Source organism: Cryptomeria japonica, chromosome 6 (assembly GCF_030272615.1).
Source record: "Cryptomeria japonica chromosome 6, Sugi_1.0, whole genome shotgun sequence".
Classification (NCBI taxonomy): domain Eukaryota; kingdom Viridiplantae; phylum Streptophyta; class Pinopsida; order Cupressales; family Cupressaceae; genus Cryptomeria; species Cryptomeria japonica.
Window position 1 is genome coordinate 213,816,400 of NC_081410.1, and position 11,706 is coordinate 213,828,105.

The following is an 11,706-nucleotide window of genomic DNA, read 5'->3' on the forward strand; positions in this document are numbered from 1 at the left end:
TGGTCAAGAGTTGGTCCAGATTGCAATAAATTAAAATGTGAATCTTTCGAAACTAGGTTTTCATCAAGAGGTATGTTTGCAATCCATGTGAAGATAATTAAGACCATGAGCAGCTCCAATAAAGATTTCTATTTTGGTACCATAGCATAATTATTCAAACGAACCTCCTCTATACAGAAAATCAACAATGGAGAGAAAAACAGCTGTATATCTAAACCAGCAATTTCCTCCAGGCATTGAATTACATAGTGAATCAGAATCAGTAAATCTGTGCCTCAAAACAACTTCATCCTCTGTTAAAAACTTTAAAAAGAACATCCATACATCGAGTATAAATATTATCCAAACTATACCATTTTGGCAGTGGCACTAACATCAAGAAAGTGTGCAATCTGAAAAAATAAGTTTACTGCTCTGAAGATTGATATTAATACCACCACAACACAATCATTTATAAGAAAGTTCATTTTATCCTCATGTATACAGAAATTCAACAGTGATGAGAAAAACAGCTGTAGATTGAAACCAGAAAAATCCTCCATGTGTTGATTTACACAAAGAACCAAAAACAGAAAACCCATGGCTATAAAACCTAATCTTCTGTTATCCTTTTGATAGAAGCACAATTATCAAAGCATTTAATCAGAATACATCTAAGTATCCTGCTTTGAACATTGATTTTCATACCACCACCAGTTATTTAGTTGAACATGAAAAGCATGTAAAATATCACTAAGTCTCCAACCATAATTAGATGGGCAATACACTACACAGAGAAGAATACTCAGAGGCACAAGATTATAAGAATACTCAGAGGTACATGATTATAAGACCAGAACTGCCCTATCTGTACATATACTCCAAATTTTTGAAGCAAATTGAGCCCTGTATTTTGAGAGAAGGCCTGCTTTTCATGTTATTTAGTTGATTATAAGACCAGAACTGCTTTTCATGTTATTTAGTTGAACATGAAAAGCATGTAAAATATCAATATAGTCTCCAACCATAATTAGATGGACAATACACTACACAGAGAAGAATACTCAGAGGCACAAGATTATAAGAATACTCAGAGGTACATGATTATAAGAGCAGAACTGCCCTATCTGTACATATACTCCAAATTTTTGAAGCAAATTGAGCCCTGTATTTTGAGATAAGGCCTGCTTCCTTACCAGCAGACAAATGCTTTCCTCACACTGGCAAATTTTAGACCTTTGAAGAATAAAAGATGCCCATACCACAACATAGATGTCCAAAAAGGAGCCAGAATATTGTAAAAATATGGTATGAAATTGGCAAGCAGTGCCGGTAAAAATAGAATAAAGTGAATGACAGCATTATGCACTTTATAGGCAACAAAATAAAATCAACCTAAAAAATTCATTTACCTGACTATCACTGCAATCTGTGGAAATTGTTGGCTGCAGTAATTACAACATACAGAAACATGATATTCCTATTGCCAACTTGATCATCTCCCTTGTGGATTCACCAGCTGTGAAAAGACGGCACTTGGAGTTAAATCATCCAGATCAACACTAGCCAAACTATGCCCCCCCGTGCTTGTTGAAGTGCTGTTATCTACAGCAGCATAAGTGGCCAAGTTGTTTACATGGTTGTAATCAGGAGACATTTGAATAAGGTCAGCTGTACTGTCATCCATCACTTTATTCTCCATTGCAGTCTCTTGCAGCTGCAAAGCAAATTCTAGATTCCAAAGTATGTCTCCCATAGCTGGCCTATCAACACCTTGCTCAGCAAGGCATTTCTCAGCAGCCTCTCCATACTTCTTAAGGGACTCAGGATTAATTTTACCTTTCAGATGTGGATCAATGATCTCCTCCAGCATTCCCTTTCTCTGATAATGCAAAGCCCATTCAGCAATGCTTACTTGTTCTCTTGGAAGTGAAGGGTTAATAGCTGGTCGTGCACACAATACCTCAAACAACACAACACCAAATGAATAAACATCTGATTTCTCTGTGAGCTGCTGCCTGCGATAGTATTCTGGGTCCAGGTATCCAAAGCTGCCTTTCACTACAGTGCTAACATGAGTATGGTCAAGAGTTGGTCCAGTTTTTGATAATCCAAAATCTGAAACTTTTGCAACTAGGTTTTCATCAAGAAGTATGTTTGTAGTCTTTACATCCCGATGTATAATTGTCTGAGCAGCCCCTGTGTGAAGATAATGAAGACCACGAGCAGCTCCAATACAAATCTCTAATCTCTGTTTCCAGGACAAAGGATTCAAATTGCTATTCCCATATATGTGTCCTCTCAGTGGTCCCTTTGCCATGTAATCATAAACCAAAATCATCTCACAATTTTCTTCACAATAACCAATAAGAGAAACCAAATGTCGATGCCTCAGTTTAGAAAGCATTTCTATTTCTGTTTGAAATTCATGGATGCCTTGTTCTGCTAATGGGTTACCTCGCTTAACTGCAACCTTGGTACCACCATCAACTTCACCTTCATAAACTTTGCCAAAACCTCCAACACCAAGAATCCGAGATTCATCAAAGTTTTTAGTAGCCTCCTGGATCTCTGCAAAGGTGAAATGCCTGCAAAAACTGGAAGGTGCAGATGAGACATAGCTACCAGTGCCACTCTTTCCAGATGCTATGGAAAGTTTGCTTCCCATGGTATGTGAGTTGCCCCCATAAAGTGGTAGAGGTAACCATCCAGAGGGCTTGTCACCACCTGATGAACTACCACGGCGCCGACGCACAAAACAAAATAGAGCAATAATGAGACCCAACACAGCAACCCCTCCAGCCACAGCCCCAATCACTGGACCCTTGCTGCTGCTGTTGTGAGAGCTTGAGGGAGTATTTACTACAGTATCAGATCCCTGTCAGAGAGTGGTGTTAGTTCCCATGTTTCCTTTAGCTTTTTTACAATTAACTAGCTGAGAACATTTAAGCACTTAAAAGGTAGAATTGCTTTAATTTTTTTAATTACTTCATTTCAATACACACAGAACAGTCCGTAAAATATCACAGTATAATATATTCAGTATTCTTGCATACATTTTAACAAAATCAAACAATAAAATAATAGATTAATAAATTTGATATTTTGAAAATGCTTTTCTGGTGTATGGGTCCTTACACTAATGTCAGTAAAGATTTACCAAATTATCTGAGCTACTGATGAATGCCAAAAGTTCATATCTTATCTTGATTATTTGTCCTGTTCCAATTTATTATTCTGATTGCAACCAAGGCATACAACCTTTCTATAATACTCTTCCTTGTCATTAGAATAAGAAACTAAAATGGGCCAACAATATAAAAGTATAAGGTTCTTACACCAAAATCACTAGAGATTACCAAATCATCAAGAGATACAGATGAATATCAAAAGTTCATGTTTTCTTTATAATTGTGGGCTGCTTTAAATCCATATTCTAATAGACTAATAACAACAAAGGGAGTACCTGTATACAACACACAAATAAGTACAGATTTCATAGAATTGCCGGTAGAATGATAATTAAAATCCAACTGTTATTGAGACTCGTTCACTGCTTGCCCATCTATTTATTATAATTTCACAAATCCAGAGTTCTAATTTTAATTGTTTCATATAAATCAAATCTTCCACGAACTGATATAACTGTATACTAGCATGGTATGTTGGCAAGCATCTGGAGTTTTGTGGCCTGGAAGATATAGACATCAACCATAATTATTGAGCAGAAATATCATTTCCCTGGAAAACCCCTGTATTATATTCAGTCTTTGAACCAGTGAATCCTGAATCATCAGTAGCAAAGCAAGCACCCAGGGTTGAATCAGCAAAGATAGCATGAGCAACAGTGAAAGCAGCGCTATAAGCAGACCTTATGAGTGCGAGGGATGCATCGTATAATAGGAGAAAATGCATTTCCTCTCTGATCTTTCCACCGCCTATAGATAGTAGGGCATACCAATTCCGCAGCTTATAAAATAATTTTACTCCCCAGTAAAGGGGTTATAATACGAAGAAAGAAAATCATCAAGAAGCAAGTGGCTCCACTACCAAAAGAGATAAAAATGATCTGGGCTGTGAAAGAAAACCCCATCCACAGAGAGCATGTTTGATCCTATGTAGAGCTCTAGGTAACATCATTGCATGGTCTGAAATAGAAACGAACTTAACAAACAGATTTAAATATTATATTAACTTCAATTTAAGGAGATTCATCTAAGGGTTTAACCATTCAAGAAGTGAAAGGCCTACAAGTGTGTAATAATTGGGCAATGGAAACTCAATAAATGACTAAAATGAGCTCAATATATATTCTTCAAAACGCCTAATGAAGTGTAAGGTAAATCGTTATAGCAAAAATAAGGCCAGCCACAGTAATTGGATAAATTGAAGCCTAAAATGAGATTTTTCTTTAAGACATAAATCAGACTTAAGATGAAGGACTTTGAGGATAAATGTTTTACAGAAATTGATGGCCGAAATCAGTGTCAAATGTATGGAAAGCAGAACTCTCCAACCAACGTCATTATCAGTCTCCTTAATGACACTTGTTTCTTTGATATTATGAAACTAGTGGGAGTGGGCTTCACTAATAGCCACCAAAATCCAGGTGCTAGTGAAGAAGCAATCTGGCAAAATGTAGTGCCCACCCATTTTTCGCCTTGAGATGTCTTGGTTTTAGCATTGTTTTCCAGCCATGTATCAGGTATGCAGAGGTCATGCTTGTGCTTGTTACTTTGAGTGTTTATCGGTGTTTTAGCTTCACCATTTTCATTGATTGTCCTTGTTGTGGCTTTTGTTTGGTTGTATTAAGATGTGTGTTTGGCAGTGTGCCAAGTTCCTTATGAGGACTTGATATATATCATTACAATCATATCTCCAGGTGCTTGCATTAAGATTTCTGTGATAGAATCACAGATGTGATGATTTAATGATGTCATTATCTAGCATTTTAATTTATTCTGGTAATATCATGATGTGTGAATCAAGGGTGCAAGTACAGAGTTATTCTTCCACCTGATTATGTAGGTCTGATTTATTCCGCAATGGTAGTTAATCAGAGATGTCACTTTGGGCTAGTGTGTATGGCAGCCATTATTGCACTCAGTTGACTGTAAAATGAGCCCTGTTATCCCTCATGATTTCAGATCCAATCAGTGGTGATTTTGAACTCTATGTTGTGGAAAACTAGTAAATACGTAGTTTAAATTATGGTTGTTTATTTCCCTAATACGATTATATTTTAGAGATTAAATCTTGTGTGGGAATAGTGTCTGATGCATTGGGAATTGAGAAATTGGGAAAGAAAAGAAAGGGAAAAAAACGTTATTTAATATGCATTAGAAATAATATTTAAATTATTGCAAATTTGCAATTGCTTGGAAAAGGATTAAATTGTATTGGTTTTTTTACCTTTGGAAACGAAAAATGAAAAATAAAGGAAAAAAAATTGAAAAAGAAAATAGAAATGGAAAAAGACATGAAAGAAAAGACTTAGCCTTTTATTTGATTATTCTCGTTTGGAGCAATTTTGCTCTCCCAAAACCATCTCTATTTGAAAATGGAAAATGATGATTTGCTTGGAATTGGATTGGCTTCGACTAGGAATTGACTGCATGGGAAGGATTAAAGGTTTGCTTGGATTTGGATTGACTTCGATTCGGAATTGACTGCATGGCAAGGATTGAAGATTTGCTTGGATTGTATCTTGATTTGCTCCTCAAATTTGGAGGAAAAATAGTAATTTGGTGAGAACAAACTTGAGGTAATCCTCCTCATTTTCTCCATGTTATGAATTCCTCATTAGATATCTGTCATGCTTACCCTTACACAAGCATATGGCTTCTACTTTAGGTTCAATTCCATGCACACCCGATTCCATGTAGCCATCCCTTCAAGCCATTGCTATGACACTCCTTCCCTAGGCCCTTGGTTTTTTGTCCTTGGTGTCTGATGAGAGACCTGTCTCTGACCATGTTGTGATAGGAAGAGATTGCACATATTCATGTTCATGCTATATGATTCCTTGTGGGAATTTCTATGCCATATGATGGGGATTACTCCTTGTGCTTGTTGTTGGTGATGCGATTCCCTTGAGCATGTGTATTTGTGATTTGATGATAACATTATGTTGGCCTATTACACATTGGATGCAATCACGTTTTTTGACATATATGCAATTTATGTTGATCATGCTTGTTGGCATGTATGCTATGATGATTTACTTTATTGAATGAAATGCATAAGATGATTGGATGTTCCTATGGATTCCCGTGTTTGTGAGGCATGCTCCTTGTTTTGTTTGAGCATTATGCTTGTGTCCAAGTGACTATCTCCTAGCATGGTGGGTTGGACCTAAGGGTGCCACACAGTTGGGATCGAAGTTCTTGGAGGCCTCATTTGGAGAAGCTATGGTTAACATACAAGTGGAGGTTCTCTACCCCTTGCCTTTAGTTCCTCATCTTTGTAAATTGATGTAAATATAAAATTCAAGACCTTGAATCCTCTTTTATAATTGTAATATTTAATTATGGAACCTCCTATTGGATGGAATGTAAACCTACCACATAAGTGGTGATGGATCGATATTCATATGTATGTTTCCTCAATGTTAATGTCAAATCAATGTATCTTTCTAGAAATGCTAATAAAATGAAATTAGCGAACATTTGGATTTGGGCTTAAAATGAAACTCGTGTTAGAAAAAGTTCAAATTGGCTTTGGATCTTGTGTGGTTTGTCTCCCAAGTTTGGGGTTGAGTGTTCATGAGAACCTGTCATAGGATTTGGGCTTAAAATGAAACTCGTGTTAGAAAATGTTCAAATTGGCTTTGGATCTTGTGTGGTTTGTCTCCCAAGTTTGGGGTTGAGTGTTCATGAGAACCCGTCATAGGGTGGTGTCATTTTGGATCTTCCCTTGGTTGAAGGACGAGTAAGGTGTGTTGGGAATGTTTTCCCTTGTCCCCATGTCCTTAGACTCATTTTGGAGTCCCTTGTAGGCCTTCCATCTTGTGGGGAGCATCTCCTTTGTTGGTTAGTGTGTTGGAGATTGGGCGAGAATGTCCCTCCTAGTCTTTTGGTCGTTTTTGACTGGTTTTGAGTCTATTTGTGTTGTTTTCTTGTTTTTGTGAGTCTAAGTGTTGTATGAGACTTGGAAACGGTCATTCATTTAGTCTTTGGTTAGGACTACAATGCATGGTCAGGACTATAACACAAAAACATGACTATAGTGCAGATTTTGGACTTTGGCACATTTCTAGGACACGTGTAGCTCCAAGATGTCAGTGCACTTCTAGGACACCTGTGGAGTGGCATGCTAATGTCCTCCAGGCACGCTAATATCATTCCAAGCGTTGTAGTCTTTTGGTGCATTGTTATCCCCTATTTTATTGGAAGGATGGTCCTTCCAACTTTTTTGGTGAAAACTATATATGAAAGTTGATCCCCTTGGCTTGGTGAGACTTCCCATGTCACTTTGTCGACAATTGTCCCACTCAGAGAGTTATGGAACCTTCGCATTCGAAAGCATGACATTGCTTGAAAACAACCCATCATTGTTTCAATTGGTGGAGGACTTGTACATCCTAGTAAGGCAATCTCTTGTTAAGGTTAGCCCTGGTGTTTGGGTGTTGTGTAAGGTTGTTGTTGAGTGGACTAGAGGTGGTTGTTACCCTCATCCTACTCATTCTAGAAATCAATGGTTGTGTTGTCTAGTCAAGATGATAGCTCCTAGCCGTTTCGTCATTTGTGTGGGTTTCCTTTGGTGTTATCATAGTTCGTAAGCATGTTTTAAGGGGGATTCGAGGTTAATGATTCCTGCATCCTTCCCTTATTTTGTGTTTGTGAGAGCACAATTATGGATTAGTATCCAATCATCATTTAGATGTAGTCACCCTCTCATAAATTTCTTGTGGTGGTTTCATCCCACAAATGGCGAGACCTCCAATAACTTGCTTGTAGCAATGGTGAGGTTGTTCTTGTTGTTAGTGGGCTTGTGTCGTCATGTTTGAAATGACACTTGTCTGCATGTTGGTGTGAACATTTGATCATTTGTGTTGTTCTTTCCAAAAAAAAAAATGTTCGGTTGACTTATGTCCTAGGTGTGTGGCATATGAATGCATAGAGATAGTTTTTTAAGACGACCGCAACAAAAGAGGTGAGAAAGGTAGAAGTTATGGTCATTTTACCTACATTTACCAACAGTATAACCACACAAGGCAGCAATTCAAAAATTATATAATCAATGTAATCCTCTTGCACACTATCAACTTGCCTTTGAAATTCAATTTTGAAAACATTCAAGGAAAATATGAGTTCCGGGTGACTTTGACAGCACAGAAAAGTTCCTTATAAAGTAAACAACTTACCGAAGCAAAGAACTTTGGCTTCTATTAAATAATCATTCTGATTATCTATTACGAAAACCCCGGGCCCGAGCCAAATTATAATGTACATGGTTCAAAAAACTTTTACTCTGACCCCAAAAACCCAAACTTTTAAACATTTAAAAAGAGAAGTGTGACAGAGAAAAAAAACCCATACCTGGTTATCAATATTTGCCACCGGATTTGGGCCTGCCAGATTCCCTGCACTATCATTGAGCTTGAACAGCTCCAGTCCATTCAAGATGGAGTCGTAATGTTGCGGTGGAGGGTTTGCGGTAGTATCTGGTTGCAATGCTACAAATAAAGTAGAATCGCCTTTCTCCGCCGGGACATAAATAGCATAATCCTTGTATACAGGATTTCCCAACCCTGCCCCTGTTCCAATCACATCAAAGGTACCCTGAGCCGTCTGATTATTGAGATAAATATTAAAAACCCTCTGGTTAACCAAAGGGTAGATCCACTCGCAGAAATGCAGCCGCACCAAGTAGGTGAAATTGGCGTCGACATAAAACATCCACGTCAAATTGAAGAGAACATTGACTTTTGGATCAGACGTCATGGATCTGAAGGTCGTATAAACCTTAACCGGAGCTGTGTATTGCGGGATCAACCTATAGTCCAGGTTATGAGAGCCATTGTCGTTGGTTATGCCATATGCCGCTCCGTAGATATACGGCGAATCGTCATACCAGGTGCGACTGAGGTTGGAGTCCTCGGTCGGCGGAATGTACTGCCCTCCCACGTTGAGCCTGTTCATGGTTTGTAGAACCGTGGACGAGCTGATCGTAAAAGTCCCTGCGGTTCCTACCAGAGGCGCGGTACTGAACATATCAGGCATGGGAACGACCTCAATTCCATTAATAAAAGCGTAACCTGACTTCCTTTCAGGCGAGAAGGTCACGTTCAGGCGATCGCTCGATACATTGAGGGAGAATTCGCGGACGAGATATGCCTGAATGAGAGCATCTGCCGTCTGCGAAGTGCTGAAGTTGTGTAGTAGGGTGTAGCGATCGGAGACGACGGTGAAGAGAGCGTCGGAGCGCTGGTATGACTGGCTATAATTTGCAGGATAAAAATGGAGCCTGAGCCAGTACCTACCAGGGGAAACGGCAAAGGAATAGGTCGCCGGAGCCGTGAAAATGCGTGCATTCATGTAGGGCACAGTCGATGGAAGCGCGGGATCCTGCCACGAGGCGACTGCCGACACCAGATTGGCCACTGCCGCCGGGGCAAATTTGGACTCCTCGTCTCCCTCCCATAGCCGCCCGCCTGCGTCATTCTTGCTCTCCCGCGCTCCACAGTTCAACAGAATTGTCACTGCGGGGACGGAAGACGTGTTTGTGCTGCTCTGTGCCGCGGCCAAACTCAAAATACTCAAAATTAATGCAAGTCTGCCCCATCCTGACCCTGACGAGGCTCGAACCAGAGGCCTTCTCATTGTTCCTGCACCTCGGTTACTGCAATTTTCGACAAGTGGAATACATACACGTAGCCAGGCCACAATGCTTATTATTTCCGCCCCTGCGCACTGCCCTCCATTTCTCTCCGTCTTCCAGCTGTCCTCGCGAAATAAACGATGGAGCTCCACGACAACGAATCACGCGGAAACAGCAAAGCTTCGACGACAACAAAATCACGCGGAAACGGCTCTCAGGTAAGCTTTACGATCGGATCCGGACAACCTGCCCTGCGTTGTATAACGCAGGAGAAGCTGGCGCGCAAGATAGCCGACGGCCTGCGAATCTGACGGCTCAAAACATGTCGGAAAGCCCTATGCATTCCAGCGTTTCCCGATATACCCGGTCGTTAGCAGTCACATTCTATCACCTGGATTTTTAATGAATTCCAGATTATTATTGTGCTTCCATTTTCACCATTTAAGTACGCAGAATTGGCTACAGTGTGGCTCAAAAAAGTCTCCTCCATGCCCCCCAAGCTCCCGGGAATGTGAAATCAAACCTTGTTATCTCGTTTTTTTCCTTCAAAATTCCAAATGAATTTGACTAATACCGATCAATTTTTCTTTTATATTATTCCATTTAAAAGGTCAATTTTGATGATGGCATCCAAACCGAATCGGCGAAGAACACCAAACGTCCAGCTCATTTTGTGCGGACCATTTGCAGAAAAAACAATAGTTAAAATCCAATACCTAACTTTTGAGATGCTTCATTTTTATCAGGAAGACGAGTTCATAGCTAATATAGAAAGATTTAGAATCCGATTTGGTAAGAGGATAGAGATTGTCTTACCATATCTTCAATTCAATGCTCAGGAACAACCCTTATGGATCTTGCCCGTAGAAATTAATGATTTTTTAATTTAAATAAATAGACGGTTTAATATCAGATTTTATATATTTAGACAAATTGTCATCAGTCAATATAGACTTTATATATGAACATTCACAATAAGTATTTTTCACGTCAGATTATTAAATTTAGGCGAAATTTATGGATTGAAAAGAAAATGCAGGCCTTTTGCCGCAGCAAAGGTGCCCCACTATTTCACAGGTCGCGTGTTTGACACGTATTCTAATTAATCCTTGCCCTTATTATCGTTGAAAAACTGGGGCACCTTTGCTGCGGAAAAAGGCCTGCATTTTTTGTATATGTGTATTTTTTTTTTCAAATATTTACACTGAAGATGTATCCACCGAAGGTGTATCCTTATTTGAAAAGGAGCTGAACCTTATTTGAAAAGGAGGAGCTGAATTTGCAAATCTACGGCTCATAGCACTGGAAGGACAAGGACATGCAAGACGATCAAAACGTTTCCCCCCGTTAGATTTTGCCGTATTTTCTTCTGCAGCTTTTATTGCTGGCAGCTAGACGGTACGATGACAAGGTTTTCTCCCCCTTTATTAGTTTTATTTAAAAAAATTAATAATTTCTAGGTGAAAATTTATGATAATCATATATATTAGAAATTAGAATTTTAAAGAGTCAAGATAAACTATTATATAAATATATTTTTTTTAAACATTAATAAAAAAAAATTACAATGATAATTATATGCATTAGAAATAAGAAATTAGAATATATTTTTAAAATTTAAAATATTAATATTAAAATTTATAATTATATAGAAAAGGCTTTTAATTATTCATAAAATAATTTATTAAAAAATATTTAATATCTTTTAAACTCATATTTTTCATTTATAACATTACATTTCTAAATAATTAATATATAAAATTTTAACATATTATTTTTATTTTAAAGATTTAAATAAGTACTATATTATAAATTGTATAATATGTAAATATTTGATTTATATATAACTAGCATATATGTCTTAAATTTTAATTTAATCTATATAAAATACGCCGAGAGATATCC

At 38.2% G+C, this 11,706-nt stretch overlaps 1 protein-coding gene across 1 annotated transcript; it reads right to left on the minus strand.

Annotated features, from left to right (window-relative positions):
* Positions 1-1,032: 1,032 nt before the first annotated feature.
* On the minus strand, positions 1,033-10,556 carry LOC131053207 (receptor-like protein kinase FERONIA). Its single transcript, XM_057987822.2, has 2 exons — positions 8,520-10,556; positions 1,033-2,857 (listed from the first exon to the last, which is right to left on the minus strand). Exons 1-2 carry the CDS (start codon positions 9,801-9,803, stop codon positions 1,475-1,477), a joined length of 2,667 nt encoding a protein of 888 aa, XP_057843805.2. The 5' UTR covers positions 9,804-10,556; the 3' UTR covers positions 1,033-1,474.
* Between the last annotated feature and the right edge of the window lie 1,150 nt (positions 10,557-11,706).